Source organism: Mya arenaria, chromosome 6, assembly GCF_026914265.1.
Source record: "Mya arenaria isolate MELC-2E11 chromosome 6, ASM2691426v1".
Classification (NCBI taxonomy): domain Eukaryota; kingdom Metazoa; phylum Mollusca; class Bivalvia; order Myida; family Myidae; genus Mya; species Mya arenaria.
The window spans coordinates 23,466,387-23,485,151 of NC_069127.1; the positions used below are offsets into that span (position 1 = coordinate 23,466,387).

At 34.5% G+C, this 18,765-nt stretch overlaps 1 protein-coding gene across 1 annotated transcript; it reads left to right on the forward strand.

Moving 5' to 3' along the window:
• The first annotated feature begins 10,981 nt into the window (after window positions 1-10,981).
• On the forward strand, window positions 10,982-17,526 carry LOC128236559 (trafficking protein particle complex subunit 3-like). The gene is made up of 5 exons (XM_052951490.1): window positions 10,982-11,117; window positions 11,631-11,728; window positions 12,751-12,850; window positions 13,899-14,081; window positions 16,358-17,526. Exons 1-5 carry the CDS (start codon window positions 11,076-11,078, stop codon window positions 16,475-16,477), a joined length of 543 nt encoding a protein of 180 aa, XP_052807450.1. The 5' UTR covers window positions 10,982-11,075; the 3' UTR covers window positions 16,478-17,526.
• The last annotated feature ends 1,239 nt before the right edge of the window (window positions 17,527-18,765 follow it).

The following is an 18,765-nucleotide window of genomic DNA, read 5'->3' on the forward strand; positions in this document are numbered from 1 at the left end:
AAACAAAGGCATCGAATTACTGCAGTGCCAACCTTGGTTTACATTCATACCTTTTTAAATTTGACAACAACGTGTTCAGTGCTTTTAAACCCGTACCAAACAGGGTATGGTTATTAAGATTGAAATTACTAGTGCAATTCAATGTGACACCTAAATAGTTAAAATCCAATCTCCCCTTGTTTATTAGCATCTACCCAATTCTCATTACGTTTGGTACCACCTCTTTTGCGAAACACTAAAGTTTTTGTTTTAGCAATGTTTACCTAAACCCCAGCTATGACAGTAATTATGCAATAGATCTAGTGACATTTGTAAATCTTCAGGGGTGTCACCAAGTACAACCATATCATCAGCAAAACATTTATCCTCTAAAGCTAACCAACAATTATTTCTAGTTTGTAAATATAATTCCAAGTCTTTAACGAATAGAGAAAACATTAACGGGGGCATTTTCTCCCTTTGCCTAAGCCAACTGCGATATTTAAGTAATCTGAATAACTTTTACGGTGTTTTACACAGGACTTAACTGACTCGTGCATACTGTGCATCTTGCATAACATTTTACCTTCTAAATTGGATAAATACAATTTCAGCAATAACGCATTAAGATATATGGAATCAAAACAACATTTCATATCAATAAAACAGGAATATAAGTGTTTGTTCAAGTTAACATATTTTTTAACAATTGAATAAATTGAATAAAAAACTGCATCGACTGTATACCGATCTCTTCTGATTTTGCGTGAGAAATAACATTATTTCTTTTCCACCATTTCGATATTAAGTACACAAACAATATGTACGGCGCATATGTTTGAAGAGGTATTTATTTACTTAAAGCTATATTTAGTTGTTGATTGCACTTAAATCATTGTTTGCACTTACGATACAAATGGAAAATTGTAGACACGACCTTGTAACACGGATGTTCGCAAAGGCTGGCATTAGAATGACCAACTAAGTATTCAACATTAAGTTTTTAAATCACATTAAATCAATAACAGCCTTGACTCAGTTAGACGTGAAAATATTTTTTTACTATTTATATATTGTACACTTATAATGTTATAAAGGCGGTTGAACTAGTAATGTATGTAGGAAAAAATACAAGAAACACTGCGTTGATTGATAATGGGCATTTATTCAAAATGCCATAAAATAAAATCAGAGTAAACAAGAATAGGTTGACAAGTGTTACGTTTCCCGTAATACAATATCTGGGTGGGTAAACCGCCAAAAGGCAAAGCCGCCGCCACCCAGAGAGACCGTCTTGGGGAAGAAATGTATTAAACGGATGGTTGATTTCATAGGCGAATTTAACGTACTCCCTAGATAGTAATTCTACAGTGTTATAAGCATGTGCAAGCTGCAAATTCGTATTTTCAGTTCCATGATTTAATTACACATGATCCTTTGCACTTGTTTACATACTCGATTCAGCTTGAAATGCCTCAGTCTCCCTCTTAGTTATCATCTGTGGGTGTCTGGCCTCTCATCCGTGTTGGCGTTGGTAGTCAGTCATTGAACACTTAGTGCGAATTCTCTTTCATTTAAAGACAACGGGGTTTTGTGCCACACCGTAAACGCTTTTGGCGTTGGGTTTTCATTACGCTGTGATATTCTGTAAAAATCTGATTTAGAAAATCAGTCGGAGTAAATTTCTCTAAAGTGACACTCTTATTCAAAATCAATACATACACATGTATAACAAACATCAATTTTGACTGATAAAACTTTAACTACTTATTAAATAATGCATTTATGGAAATATTAATTACTGATAACAAGCTTGCAACCGTGTATTTAATAGCAGAAAGCGCAAACATATTAAATGATTGGTGAATGCTAAAAGATTTACTGTGGTCTACTGTAGTCCCATAAGGTAGAAATACCGTGTTTTATGCCCATTTCTTTCAAATTAAACGCGGTATCCTTCATAAGAACCATTGTTTTCGACATTTATTCATCCTTTTTGGAATATTAAAACAATATTATTAAATGTGGTCAATCTTATTGGGAGTAAGAGTGCATCTTTAACAAGTTATTCACTGATAGGCTTCTGCTTTCGACCTCTTGTTTCGCGCATTAGCTTTATGTCTAGAACAAAATGCAGATATTGGGGTGAATGGAGCTTCAACCTATATAGAGATCAGTGTGTGTATACCACGTGATAAATTACGTCATATTTGCTAAGTCGGAAGGCAAGGTTTTGCTTAAAATGAAGACTTAAATCAAAGATAACTTTTCTTTTACACCACCATTTTAAATGAAACAAATGGCAGTCTATGCCGCTTTAAGAGCCCCGCATTTGTTTTATTACCGACATTTGACAAAGTCGGTAGTTTCATCAAACACTTCGACAAACCTGTTTCCAAATTAATCTTTTGACAGTGCTCAGTCAGACGGCCGTATTGTGAAAAGGTTTGTCGAAGTGTTTAAAGAAATTAAACTCGCAATCAAACTCTGGTAAATGGCCAAAGGCGGGGCTCCGTAAGCGGCGTAGACTGCGCTTTGTTTCATTTAAATTGGTGAAGAAATAGAAAAGTAATCTTTATTTAAAGTCTTCTTTCAAATTAAAATATTGCCTTCCGACTTAGCATTTATGACGCAATTTATCACGTGGTATACACACACTGGAGATAAGGGATGTTGAGGTTATACTCTGAAAGGCTCCTGGTCTCGACTTATTCTGTGGCGCCGTAAGTTGTTATATGAACGTGGTACTACAGATTAATGTGCAACTAAGGATGAACTCGGAATAAGAGCTTTGTAGTTCGCTTAAGTATGTGGGTATTGTGATAACTTTAAAATATGATTACATAAAATAATAACTATTTTCAAATTTTACGACCGAAATGATATAAATCAATCTGCAAATCGTTGGCATCTTATCAAGAGGCCAGGTATAAGTCAAAGATGAAAACGTATAAACAATTACAAAGACCGCTTGGAATACGTTTCATCATGGATTGGTTGCTCTGTCGGGAGTGGTTTAGAAATATCGGATACACGTTACAAGGTCTTGTTAATATCACCTCGTTCGCTCGTTTCTCCGTGGCATAACATTACAGTGTCAACTAATATTGTTGTTATTTTATTTATTCTACGACCTTTCGTGTTTACTGATATTGAAAGATATAATATCCGTTTCTTGCAACTAGTATATTGGAGTAAAGTTATGCTCATTGGTTGCAAAATGAAAGTTTCAATGATCTCGCACATGCTTATGAGTATTCCAATTTGAAGTTGTTAGCAAGTCCACGTTCTAAACGTTGGCAGATTACACTCACAGCTTGTTGATAGCTAATCCTATTGTTTATAGTGTTATGCACCAGTCAATTGTAACCACACACATCCCGCCAGGTCCGGGGATAACGTGGAAAATGGGTCGTGTTTTAACCTTACTCGCAGTGTCGAGTGAATGCGGTGGTTTTGTTTTTGCAAGAGATCTCGGAAGCACAAACACAAATACAACACGTATGCTTAAAATATATACATTATAATAGGCCTTACCTATGATGTCATAGGATGTCACCGGGTTGCGGGGGCATTTGGCGGGGATTTTACCAGCAGTTTGCCCCAGCAGGACTGTGGTTACAATTGACTGGTGCATTACGATAACCAAATGCAACATAGAAAAGACAACCAGAATTAACATAATTTATTGACTAACATTTCTACAATAGTAATAACAAATAAGTAGTGGGAGAATGCAAATACCTAAAACAAAGATAAATGTCCAAAGTCAAAATATCCTAATCTCATTGCAACAGAATTAAATCCACATGAAATATTAAGCACAATTCAGAAAATGGTTGAAATGTTAACCACACAGATCAATTTTAGTAAAAGAAGAAGATTTTAGAAATGTTTTAGCACAGGTGAAACTTTTACAGAAACTTGGATTTTACCCAACACCAAAGGTAAAAGAAGTTTGCAGTAACATATCAAATAAGACTGTTCTTTACCAAACTACTTTCCCAAATTCCATAAGAATCGTGTTTTTTCTACAAAAATCAAATTCAAGACCATTCTTAGCCAACTCTGATACATGCATAGTCAAAAATATCATAGGGATAAAACAAAGTTTACTTTAAAGAGAACACCAAACATGGAACTGGACTATTAAACAATGAAGAACTTAATTTAAAAAATACGGTCTACTTCCAAAAGTTATTGCAATGATCCCTGACACCATGGTCATATTTTAATCCCTCTTAGAAGCTAGTGTATCATTGGTCAGTTTGATTCCTACTACGCGTATTGGTAATATGACATTTGTCCTTGACGATGCATGCGAACACATTAACATTGTCACTTTATTTATCATTTTCATAGACAAGCTTACAATGTTTGGTGTTTTAGTCGCCTTAGACATTATGCTATAAGTTTGAACTCATGTCCGCTGCATCGTTGGGGAACATTAATGTAGCTTTGAGGCACACTGGAGTTAAAACGACAATGAATCTATTGTGAACTTTAATCCAGGAAAGCATTCTAAAGACAAGCGTTGTTAACATTTCACAACTAAGTCATGGTTTAAATCAGCACTTCGTACAATGCTAGTGGCGCATATCACAGACAGTGGTTGAATTCCATGATGGCCATTTCTACATTATCACATTGGTTGAGTTACATACCAGATAGATAGATACTTTTTATTCCTCCATAAGTGAAGAGATTAACATATATACAGATGAATACAAAGAATATATACACACACATAGGTGATATGATGTACACGAACATCAAAAGAGCATTATGATTTTATATATATGCGTACCTTTTGTCCTATCGGTTGATTGGATAGTTCTGATTCTTAAAAAGTGTTTGAAGTTAAACTTGATGCTACTGCTTCTAGAGCTGTTTGTGATATTTATTAAATAAAAGCATATATGTGTATATATTGCATGTTTCATTCGAAAGCTTAGCATTTCACAATGATTATTAGACGACTCGGTGTTGTGGGATCAGATATATTTACGTGATCTTGCGATGACGGCGCTCGAATAATGTGGATTGACTTCGGGCTCAGAAAGGACTGTGAACTACCAAATTTGTATTTTATAGCACTTTTAAACAGAATAGTTAATAACAGAAGTGAGAGTTTAACAAATAATAATAATAATAATAATAATAATAATAATAATAATAATAATAATAATTGTGCCGTACACATTTTGACGTCATTACTGTCACCCTCATCAATAATAAAAGCTTTATCCACAGAAAAAAGTTTAGATTACTTTATAAAAAATTTAAATTTTACCAAAAGTAAATTAGTGCAAAACGATCATAGCATCATACACACATGTATGTATGTTTAATTACTTAATCATTCACCTTCAACCAAGTTGTATACAATGTGCTCTGTGTTGGCCTTTTATTGCGAAGAAAATATTTAAAATGCCAAAACATCAATACATTTATTCTATTTTTCTTGCAGTTTCTTACGATTTTAAGTCATATTCTAGTTGTTACACATTGATATGAGAAAATAAAGTACATATTCTACAAATCCTACATCCGTGACGGAAACACGCGAGTTCGTTACGGAAACACTCGAGTTATGCACAGTTCCGAGTATACCAATCCCAGCTGCTTGACGACATGTAATATGACGTAGAAATTTCCGCTTTCAGTGCGCACCACCCGTCGAACGCTTTCCAGTTGACGCCAGTACAAGAGGGGTTAGAGCTGCACTTGCTGTGGCAATTGGTCAGTGTTGTTGAGTATATATCCTCAAGTATGATGTTCGTCCACATGATCTGCCCCGCACGCCGGGTATAGGTGTTGCCGAATGCAGAGGGACAAACTACAAAGGATATATTTGAAAAGAACTTAAAATAGGCTGTTACGATTTTAAGCTGAACAACACTAACAGGTTAACTGGTTATGGTTTTAATCAGTAACATAACACTGTTTAACTAGATACAATACGCGTTTTATAACTGGTGTGGGTAGGTGGCACAGGCAAGATTGGCAAACATTTGTGCTTATCGCTAAGGAAGGCCCGACGAAAACGGAATAATAAGCTGTGATTTATCCATAAAATATATCTGTTATCGTCACATTTACGTACGATGCGCTCGTATTTAAAGCTGCACTCTCACAGATTGAACGTTTGACAACTTTTTTTTTGTCTTGGAACGAGCCAATTTTTGCGAAAATCCATGGAAACCAGTTATAATAGACGGCCGACAAAAAGAAATAGATCGCAGCTTTTTATATCTAAGTTCAAATATGTATTGTTTATGCATTTTTCTTAAACCGTTAGTAAAGTAACGGTTTAAGCCATAAAACATTAATTTTCGAACGGAAATAAGAAAATCTACGATCTGATTTTTTGTCAGCAATCTTTTATCATTGGTTTGCAGATATTCACGAAAAAATTTCACTTTCCAAGACAAAAAATAAAAAAGTTGTAAAAATGGTGTACATGTATCTGTGAGAGTGCAGTTTAAACGGTGCACTCATTATTTATCGGTGCATCAGTAGATATGTTTTAGACTGGAACGTTTATCCTTTATCGGTGTATCCATGATAATTACAGTTTATGGGTGCATTTTTTTATCAATGTATGTGTGCACCGAAAATAATTGGCGCACCGTACACACCGTAACGGAAATGTCTCAAATACGAATAATTTACAGGGCATAGTATTTGTAAAATAACAACAAAGGCACATAAAATAGATGCAACTGCAAATTTATAATTGGAACTTTTTTATTTAATGCTTCATCCAATATCGTGTTGGGGCCTTTGCGTTTAAAGAAAAAAATATGTCTTTAGTTATGCTGCATAACACTGCATATGCGGAAATGCATTTATTGAAAGCAGTCCAGCGAATTACGGCGCAATGACAATTGACGCAGTCAAATGGCCGTTTGTTGAAGTAACATCTCAATAATCAGGTCCGTTGTTCAAATAAAGAACGAAAATTCATTATTTAATACTAAATTTATTTGCATATTCTTGAATAACTGTTTAACGTGAATTAATAAAAATATACCTGTAACGCACACGTCCGATGCCGGGTCATAACGAAACCAATCTGTACACTGACATGTACCGTCGATACAGACCAAGTTCGCGTTAGCGGTGCAATCCACGATAGACGCGCATGGCTTGATCAGGGTTGCCGCTATTGCTGTTGTGGTTGTGGGTGTAGTCGTGGTTGTGGAGGTGGTGGTAGAGGTCGTCGTCGTTGGGGTGGGCGTTGTGGTGGTTGTGCTCGTTGTGGTGGTGGTAGATGTTACTAAACCTGGATAGGAATGAAACAAAACTTACCAAGAACATGAGTTTCAAGATGTGTTATACTTATGCGTACTGTATGTATACTTTAACACATCCGTATTGTAAATTACACTCGAAACCCTTTGGCTAGATATCCCAGGTACCGGCCAAAATACTTCGAGCATCGCAAATATCAAGCCAAGGTAATGCTTACATAAAGTATAACAAAGTTGTACTCTCACAGATTGACCGTTTGAAAACTATTTTATTTTTTGTCTTGGAATGAACCATTGTTTTCCTTAACTTCTGAAAAACAGTCATATAAGAATGCTTACAAAAGGTCTGATATATTTACGTTTAAAAAGTGATGTGTTATGGCTAAAAGCGTCACTAACGCTTTAAGTAAAATGAGTCTTCGACAGTTTCCTATACAACTTTTAGATATGTTATATTGTGTGTTATCGTTTAGGATCGAATTAAAGGCATTAATGCCAAAATCAGTTGATTTGAGACTTAAAATAAAAGAACTGTCAACACTGTCAATCTGTGAGAGTGTAACTTTAACATCAAATTCGAGCCAACGATGAAATCAAGCCAACGGGTTTCGACTGTACCCTTAAAACTGACTGACATTGTCGAGATTTTGAGACGACAATCTGCCAGTTATTAACATACTGATATACATGTATAATAATAATAATAAACAATAATAAACAACTTTATTTAACGAAGGTTACATACTAAGTGTACAATCTTTACAGACATACTACTTATTTCCAGCATGGCCTTCACACAAAAAGTATTACAAAAACACATATACTAAGTTACATATTAAGCAACATAAAAAACATACAAACACACTATCACTATCATACATTTCTTCGACAAACACAACTCAGTTTAATATGATGATTATAAATTACAATAATTTCATACTGGAAATAATTTAGATATATTCAGTAAAACCACATCCAATCAATATATTTTCAACATTTACATATTTGGTAGTATCCATTACAAGTTGTTGCAAGAATGTCATATACGTACATTAACACAATTCACAATTCATGTAAACAATGAACTTTTTATTATAATGTGAATTAAATAAAGTGTCAAGATTGTTTTTCATGTGATAAAATTATTCTGCCAATAAGTAGGCTTTTAATGCATGTATATGTTAATGTATCTTATATAGTTATTAAAAAATACCCATATCAGTGAAATACCTTTCAGTTGGTAATAATTTCCATTGCGGCTGAGGCAGCCCCCGTCAGTAGCAAAAACTGGTGTGTCAAAAATGTGGCAGTCCCTTGAATCCAAGTCATAAAAGAAACTTATGCATTTTTCTAAAGTATTGCATTCCGCCGAACAAGCATGCTTATTTCGTTTTGTCACAAAGTATTTTGAGCTTTGTGAACATAGTAGTCCATCGAAGGACGGGTTCCTTTCAAAATACTTTTCGACAACGGTCATATACACTAGCGAAAATCCGTACAGCGCATGGAAAAGAAATATAACAAGCCGCATGTTCCCAACCTGATCTCAACCATGTGTAACACAGCTAATAAGGATATCTGACATGTTTCTGTATACTGGCATTTCGCAAAGATATTTATGGGTGAAAACAGATACAATATTTGAATATGTTAGTATCATCAAACACAGCTGAAATGAATATTTTAAAGCCCATTGTTCATTTCAGAGCTAAGCGTTAATCATTGTGTCAATCGAAACAGGCACAATATCATACTTTGGCTTTATGTTTGCGCGGAGTGTGGTAAGGAAATCAAAACCATTACCATTGATTAGTTGTTCACTTGGTGATTAAAAAAACCGGCACTTGATTTCTAGGAGAATGGGAGCATTCGATGCTTTATTTACAAACAAATGTGAAAAACATACACCGATTATTTAAAAGCGACGTTAGATTAGATAGCGTGCTGAATGTTTTACAACGATCGAACCTAAAACCGATGTCAAATGTATATCATGGTTAAAATGAAAAACAAACGCATATAGGTCGTTTTTGTTAAACAAATGCATAACAATTAAAAAACAGTCTAAGTCGTGAGCAATTCGTGGATCTCGTATTAGAAATATTATGGGGTGGATAATTATAGACAATGGGTTGTTTGACCTATTTCCGATCGGTTATCACGGCCGTCCTATTCCGTTACTCTCTATTTGTAACGAAATGGGTCAGTCCTGGGTATCCGACGTTAATCGGATAATCAATATCACGACATAATAACTGCATTCCCCGGGTATATTGTATAGAGACAACTTGACGCCCAGTAAGTTATAACATCGTCGGGCCGATAGCTCAGAACTTTGATAAAGTTAACAAGGCGATTAACGTTAGTTTTAAACATGAGATATTTAATGATGTGCTCACATATTTAAATATAATCAAGTACAGCTCAAAAGGCTGTCCAAAATCATGTTAGACATACTGCAGATGACAAGTGTATCCATTAAACTTTCAGGGGTGGTATTCATGAGAGGTCTTAAATCGTTTCTTAACTTAATGGTTTTCTTAAGTTAAGTTTCTCATTTATCGATTTAATAAATTCATAGTATCTGAAAAAATAGTATCATTGGTCTGATTAAAAATATCATTCTTTCATGTTTAAACACTTATACTTTTCTTTTAATTTGACTATGAAGAAAATGAAATTGACTTAAGTTAAGAATTGACTTAAGATGTTTTATGAACACTGGCCCAGGGCAGTACTGAACGATTTGAAAGTTATCAACGACGACGTTAACAACGTTTTTGACATTAACAAAGTTCTAAACAATCTGCCCACTGTATTCATTTATTCTATGGTTTATCGAGACGTCAGAAAATTGTTTTCTTTCTTTTAAAAAAATATTCAGTAGCAAGATTTAAATAATATTTAAACGTAAATATAAGGATTGGTCGCATCTGTTCCGTGTGAACATGCTGCTTTTATCGGCTGCTGGCCATACGTCAATGGAGTTTTCTAAGGAGTACAACATTCGAATACAATTAATTATTATATCTACGACATTGTTACCGTATGGGTACGGGATAAATTAAAAAAAAGTTCGATAATATGTATTGATGGGTACCCAGATATATGTGTAGTACCCGTTATCCTATAATATAGCAATACCATCTAATGTTTGGTGATTTTGGATGTTAAAGCCTGTCTTGTCGCAAGCGGCATGTTCAAGTGAATTAATGAGGTGTTTTTTTCTATCTGTATTTTTTGCATAGATATCGTACCCCAACAATTGTGAAAGAACTCAAGTGAGAAGATATGGCATTTAGTCTTCTTACATGACAAATGATAAAAAAGACTTTTAAAAATGTACGGGTACCCGCAGGTTATTGACGAACTGGGATCAATGTCCAAACTGTATACCTATACATTTCCTAACGAACATGTATGAGATAAATGGGATTCCTCTAATAGAGTGGCATCATACAAACATAACAAGCTTTGTTTATGTATGGTGGCTGTTTTAAACATAGTAAATAAACAAATTAAAGTTATAGTGACCCCACCATTACTATTTTACAGCATGACATATATTTTTACCAGAAAACAGCATGGAGTTTGAGTAATAGAAGTTGTTTTGGAGTACTTTACTTAAAAATAATGAATAGCCATTGCGAATTATTAGGGGAGGTAACTGCGGTAGAGATTGCTAACAAAACGGATTTAAAGTGTTGCGTGCATCATTTGCAAGCGCCTCATGATGCTGATGATTATTTTGCAAGCGCCGTGTGACCTTGATGATTATAGATAAAAAAAATATATAAATTCAAGAGATTTTCCTTTTTATTCACTTATTCAAAAACTGCAATGTCTAGACAAGCAAATCGAGGAAGTGATCCACGAAAAGTTGTATGTTTTAAACTTTTGATATGTTTATTGTCATGATGAAATTCAGAAAAGTAAATAATATTGCACATTTTTTTTTCAATAATTTGCATGTCTTTGGAGTTTGGGGAGTTTTTCATATCTGAAAAGCAATAATATGTCTGCTGTGTGCACTCTGTAGCTTTAGGAAAACAATTCCAGCCTGAAGTGCAGGGGCCTGTCTCCGTATTTATGCCACACACCCATATATATTATAGCGGTTTAGAGCCCCTCCCCCATACATAAATTTGTACACCAATTAGCAACTTCAATATAAAAAAAGGGTTAAATATACATAGTCTTAATTTGACTGAATGTGTATTTAAAATAAATGCATTAACTGTCATGTCATTGCGTAATTTCATTTTCCCAGGTAATTTAAGTTTATGCAGATTATTGTGGTATTAATCCATTATCCAGCCCAACCTCCTCAAATGGCAATGAACATTTCTTCACTTTGTAGGATTGTTTTTTAAGGTGTTAAATTTTACAATGTAGAATGGTGAGCTGTTTACACTGACATATGGCGCCCTAGTTGCCCAGCTGCTGAGAGATTATGAGGATGATGAGGAGGTGAACAAACAGCTGGAAAAAATGTAAAATCTACCTTTTATGCATCAGAAATCTATCTTTTTCTAAGCTTTAAGGTTGGTGGCATTTAATCACATGAAACTTAAAACACATGCTTCTTGTGATTGCGCTATTACATGCAAGTACATATTAATGTCCATTGCCAACATTGGCAATAACTTATTATGGTCATCAATAATCTATCTTCATTTAACTATATTACTTTACTTACATGTAGCACCCATTTAAATCAATCGTGACACAGAAATTGTTAAATTAAACGTAAGTAATGTATGGAAATACAATTTCCTTTATTTATAGTTTGATGGTCAATATTAGTTTTCCATTTCGGTTTTATTATCGATATTGAAATTTCAAAATTATCTAACACTTTATTTTTAAAAATTACTGTCAATATTCACATGAGTATAAAATCAGTAATTCTGACTTTTCATTTGTCTAGTCCTTATTTGACTGAGAAAAACAGACAAGGTTTACCATTTGCTTGCATATGTTATTGTAAAATGGTAGTATTGAAGAATCGGCATATAAAAACAATTACTTGTCCTTTAATGTGATAAATAATTTGGATACTGTAGGTGTTTACTGCTCATAAAAAGCAGTCTGGGTAAGTGCCCATCAGTGACACATAGCATCTTAAAGCATTTAGAATCAGGGATATGAATTGTTTGTGGATTTCTCAGGATATGATGGTTCAAAGGAACCTCCCCCCTCACACTTATGCTTCCGGGCAAAGTGCTTAGCACCATTTGAGGCAACCAAACCACTCATTGAAATGGTATTTAGCTCTTCAGCTGCTATGTCAATCACATCTCTTTTAAATGAAGAAAGGAGAAAGGAAGTCTTGATTTATTTCAGCTTATATATTTCTTCATGTTTAACATAAAAATAGAGAACTTCTTTCTCAGTACAATATGTATACTGATAATACATCTTTTCATATGAAACAAATATGATATCATACATGTACGACAGTACTAGGATACATGATACCACTGCAGACTGAGAAGTTTGTGTTGAATTGTAGGGGCTACAACATTGGTGTTAGACTGATAGAGGACTTCTTGGCAAGGTCAAATACGGGTCGGTGCAATGACTTCAGAGAAACTGCAGATGTTATATCAAAGGTAATTAATCCCTGTAGATGTTATAACAAAGTTAATTCATTCTTTCATTATAATGATAAAAAATTTATAAGCATATTTTATTTCAAACAAAAAGTTTAAGTGGCTCTAACCATCAGCATGCAAAGATGCCTTTGCCGTCACTCAAGAAACACAATCATTTCTTATGGTGCTCAATACTTAATATAGAGAATCATATTTTTGCTTCAACCCACAGCCATTGTGAGATAACTCCAATACACTAAGTTCTGCTTTAGTCTTCATTGTGTATTTTGGGTGATTTTGCAAGGAAAATCTCATAATCATGCTTACCAGTAATTTATGAGGCAGTTTCATTGGTTCTCCATGGAATGTGCTCATACTAATGTCTTCCCATAGAAAATATATTGTGGCCAAAGCTTAAATTGAATATGATCTGCTTGATCACTACAAATTTTAAACCAGCTGTTAGACCACCCGCCTGCAGAGACAACTGACAGTATAAAGTTATTGAAGTTTTTATTTGTAATATGCTATTTCATTGACAGAAGAGTTTTCTCCATTGCCTCATGCAAATTAATATGATCCAGATTTTGTCAGTCAATTTTCCCATCCATGTTACATATAGTGTTACGGAAGAAAATACCGTGGTCGCCGACAATGCCCCTCAGCCTGTGTTGCTCTTGTCCATTTTTGATGCCCATGCCTCATTTTGATTTTCATTTGTACACATTTCATTCACTGTTTTTTATCTATAAATCAAGCTTTAAATCTCTATATGTTGTCATTGACCTGTTGCCACAGAATGGGTGAATATATAACAATCTGATAATACATTTCAAAAAAACACATTTGAACCATGTTTGCTTTTATTTTACCAAATTACTGCGATAACCATACATCACAGGCTACAAGTACATTTCAAATTAGCCTGGAAATCACCACACTGCTTGGCCACTGGAGTCAGGTGGGTGTTGAGTTCACCCTACACAAATGACAAACAACCTGCTCACAGATTTAATGTAGGTACCTACTTAGTTTTAAACCACATATCAACTTACATTACTTCCAGACTGCCTTCAAGATGTACCTGGGCATCACCCCAGTAGTCAGCAACTGGAGTCCAGCTGGTGATGAGTTCTCCCTGCTCATAGAGAATAACCCCCTCATAGACTTTGTCGAGCTTCCAGATGGCCATAATGTACTCAACTATTCCAATCTGCTCTGTGGAGTTCTCAAGGGGGCTCTTGAAATGGTGGGTATATTTTACTTAGACTAATTATGGGGGATAGGGTCTAATATCTACAGAATCATACCTTATTAGACACTTTGTGGAGCTGCCAGAGAGCCGTAGTGTCCTGGACACTTCCAATCTACTCTGTGGATAGCTCAAGGGCTCTCTTCAGCTCTTCAGATGGTGCTTATGTTTAATTAAATTTTGGGGAATAGCTTTATAGTCAATACATATTCATGAGTGTGCTATTTTTCTTTCATATAAACCCACACAAGACCCAGATCTTTACCTCAAAGGTCAAAGGCCACAATGATTCCTGTCCAGGGTGTATCTTGACCATGCATTAATTAATTTTCAAGTTCTTGCCATGAAAATTCATCATGATGAGGTTGCGTGTTCCGCACAAGATCAAGGTCTTGACCTTAAAGGTCAAGGTCAAAATTTGATAATATCCTTGTCTGAACTTTATCTTACCCAGCATTATGTCTGTGTCAAAGGCTCTTTGAACAGGCTTGACATATCACCATTTGGCGTCTAGTTTATTGTAGTTAACAATACAACTTACTGATTCTCAATTTTTCTTATTGTTCACTTTACACTGAAATAAAAATAGTGAAAACATTTCAAAATTTGTGTCATTCCTGATTGCATTAGTAATTCCTGTGCAACATTTTTGCTGATAATTCCTGATACAGTCGAAACTCGATGGCTCGATATTCTAGGGACCAGCCAAAGTACTTCGAGCCTCAAGAATATCGAGCCAAGCGGGATTGCTTACAGAATGTTATTTTTTTCATTTGTTACATAAAGTCTTATTTACCTCGTTTGTTATTGGCTACGCTATCTCCGCAAGAGAAGGTAGAGTATTTATTGGGCATAGTTACCCACCCTAAATTTCGTAATATGACTTATTCAATTATTAGAAAATATCATTTTATTTTTTTATTTATAATAAAAATAGATTTATGCGAAAACAAGCAATTGTAAACAGTGGGTAACACAAACATAGCTTAAAAGCTATATCAAAATGCATAGTAATTTAGGGATTGATAACAATTAGAGACAGAACTTAAAGTGATGGCATGTTTATTCAATCTGTTAAACCATTTAAATTCGATAATAATTATAATATCAGTCAAGCAATTTTAATCGATTAGCGCCTTGTGCTAAATGAAGCTTATCAAAAAAATGAAGGTGTGAGATTCTTAACTGAACCCGCGAAAATGACATCGACCCAAGCAAACAAATCAAAGTGTGAAATTCTTGTTTGGGACCGCGAAAACGACTTCGAGCGTGGAGCGATCCGATCGAAATTCATATGAACAAAGAGTAAATAAAAATCGGTCCTTTTAATTTGGTTCGAGCCAACGAGGATATCGAGCCATGAGATATCGAGCCAACAAGTTTCAACTGTAAATCTTTCAAATTAAAAAAGATATATGGTAACAATGTTAAAACCCAAAGTCACATTGGGCATGGCAGAATTTGAATGCAATTCAACACCAATAAAAACTGAATTTGAAAATAAAAACTGTTAAAGCTTGGGAGTTGACAGTGGCTGAACATATCTTTAAACAAATGAAAAACATTCACTATTGCTTTTTAGTTGAAAGTCTTAACGCTTCTTAATGGAAATTTCTTAAGTTTTGAGATTTTAACAGACTCACATTTCAGTCAATGCAAATGCTCTGAGAAATTCATAAGCTTCCTATAAAAATTCTCATTCATCAGAGGTTTGATAATGATAAAAAATCTAATCTGCTGTACGCATAGCATCATTGACCTGGTGTACGAGAATGCCTATAAGATTAAATTGAAAATTGTTTTAAATATAACAGAAGAAAACTTACAATATTTGTCAACAGAAATTGTGTAAAAAGTTTCATTGGGCTGACATTCAAAATTTGTTAAGTGTATGTCTATCCCTTCACGTCGTGTCTTGTCTCTGAAAAAATCGCTTGACGCATATACCTACAAAAGTATTGCATTTACACACATGAAACTTTAATGCAATGTTAATGTTTGTCAGCAAAGGCTGTTTTGTGTGTCATTTCTGTCACATTACATGCAGTCTTACAATAGTTAAGCCCCTTGACACAGGGAAATATTATGCTGCAAGTAGTTCCTAAAATATTGCACCTTCACTTATGGGACTTATTAGAAATTTCATTCAGCATAGATTGTGATGCACCTGCCAAATTTTTGACATTTCAACTGTTTATTCCACATTGAAACAATTAAACAGGATCTGGGTGTATTGATCATGACTGTGATAGCTTTATGTTTTATGTGAACAGGTACAGATGGATGTTGATGTTCGATTTGTACAGGATCAACTGAAGGGTGACAACATCACAGAGCTTCGACTGAAGTTTATACGGAGGCTGGAGGATGCTGTGCCTGTGGGGGAAGACTAGCTGGGGATGTGGCATCCAATTTGGCTGTTGTGCTGACTAGGTGCAGGAAAACTTGTATCAACATGAACTTGTGCCACTACATTGTTTCCCTGGATTTTGAGATGTTATCCCATAGATATTCTATTGTTAAAATGCTGAGTGTCAGCTATAATATGTTGAGATCAATGGCAATTTGTCATATTGATCTTTAAGTGACTTTAACTATACTTCATGTTCTTAACTTTTTTTAATCCTACTGTAGGCTAATATTATTAACTATTGTATCACAAATTGTCAGATTATCAAGAACTTAAGCTGAATATTTATATATATATGTTGATGGTCACAAAGCAAATTTAAAGCTGTACTTGCAAAATCAAACTTTGCCTATACTGACAATTATAATAACTATACAGAAATATTCATCTGAAATAGTGATCATACAATACAACCTTTAATGGGATGACCCCACTGTTTTTTTCTATGTAACATGTTTAAATATATATATATGAGAGCACTTCTCCAAATATTTACGACTGTGTAGTGATATAAAAATCCTTGTTGAAACTGGATCTTTGATTAAATAACTATTATACGTTTGCATGGGACCAAGAAGTGTTTGTATCTTGAAGGACTTTTTTCAGTGATGTATTTTAAGTCAAGTAATTCCTTATTGTAATAAATGTTAATTTAACAGGGAAAAGGTCTCTGTTGGGATGCAAATCATCATGTATTGCATGTACAAGAAGTACTTGAGCTTTTTACTTGAACAACATTGTTATTGTTTCTTTCATTGTACAAACTGTTGTTGTTAATGCCTTCATACTATAAAGATAATACTAATGACTTCCAAAGATCTATTTAACAAAAGAGATAAATACGGTATGTATGATCGAGTCTAGCATACATGAAGTACTGGTATACATGTACATGTTTAAGTACATGGTTTTGATGTAAATTACTAAAATGTGCTGAAAATGCTCTTATTTAAAATCATACTGTTCCTGGACAGTAATATATTGAATTTTGTATTTGTGTGCAATATCTTGTAATAAAGTAATTCTATCAGACGAATTGTTAAATAATCATATTGTTATATGAATTAACAGGAAACAAAATCCATCAGCCTGGCTGACTAGGTTATTGCAGGAGTAGCTTACCTTGACAAGCAAAAGGATCTCCTTCTTATATCTTAAGTTTTCTTGCAAATCTTAAAAATAAATCTGATGTAGATCGATTTTCGGTGTATGCTGCGTTTCAATTAAAATCCCTAAGGGCTATTCCAGTAAAACATATAACCCGCGGGGGAGGCAATTATTTAAATAGTATATGGGCGGGTGTCTTTTTCTGGACCCCAAAAGGATTAGTTTGCTTCTGGTGGGGGTGGTATATTTTAAGGGTGCCCCCCACCAGGGGTTATATGTTTCAATGGAATAGCATTAATGACAGTTATCGCATAGCTTCTGTCGATAACTTGACGCTCTTATGCAGCGTAAGGTTATCGACTAAGATGCGGGGGCCCTGAGACCTAGGCTAAGTTCCACTTTGATTCATGTCAATTGTCAAAAGTCTTTTAAAGACCCTAGACCGATTGTTCAGGTCTTACCTTTAGTGATCAACGGAGTAAATGACATCGATGTTAACTTTTAAACATGGAATGTTTGATTTTGTGCTCTCATATTTAAATATAAACAAGTTCAGCTAAAGCAGTTGTCTGAAATATTGTTAGAAATACTGCAGATAGCAAGTGTATCCATTTACATTTCCAAAGCAGTAACTATTTGAAAGTTGACAACGACGATGTTAACGTTGTTAACATGAACAAAGTCCTGAACAATCGGTACAATGTTAACTCTGTTTTGACTATTATTTTATATAAAGGCCACATTAGCTATACTAGTCTCATGTTCTTTTTTTGTTGTTTTCAGGAAGACAGTCATGTATTTTAGTAGCCTTCATGTTTTCTTGCAAACACATTGAAGGCACAAATTATGGGCTGATGCGAAACAAATTAAAATTAATTATAATGCATTATCGTGTTTAGCTCATCTGACGTTAAAGATAAAAACAAAACAAAAATGCATATAAATAAGGTACAGATACAAACTATTAGCAATGTATTGGTGCTTTTTAACTGGAGAATCTGTGGCCACGTAGCCACTAATTAAATGACATAAACTTGATATAATGCATTAAAACATTTTAAAAATGCATCAACCTTTATTGTGCGCCTTTAAACCTGGCCCTTTTAAAAATCGTGATATTATTTCAATGAAACTTAATGCACATGTTACCACTAACAAAACTCA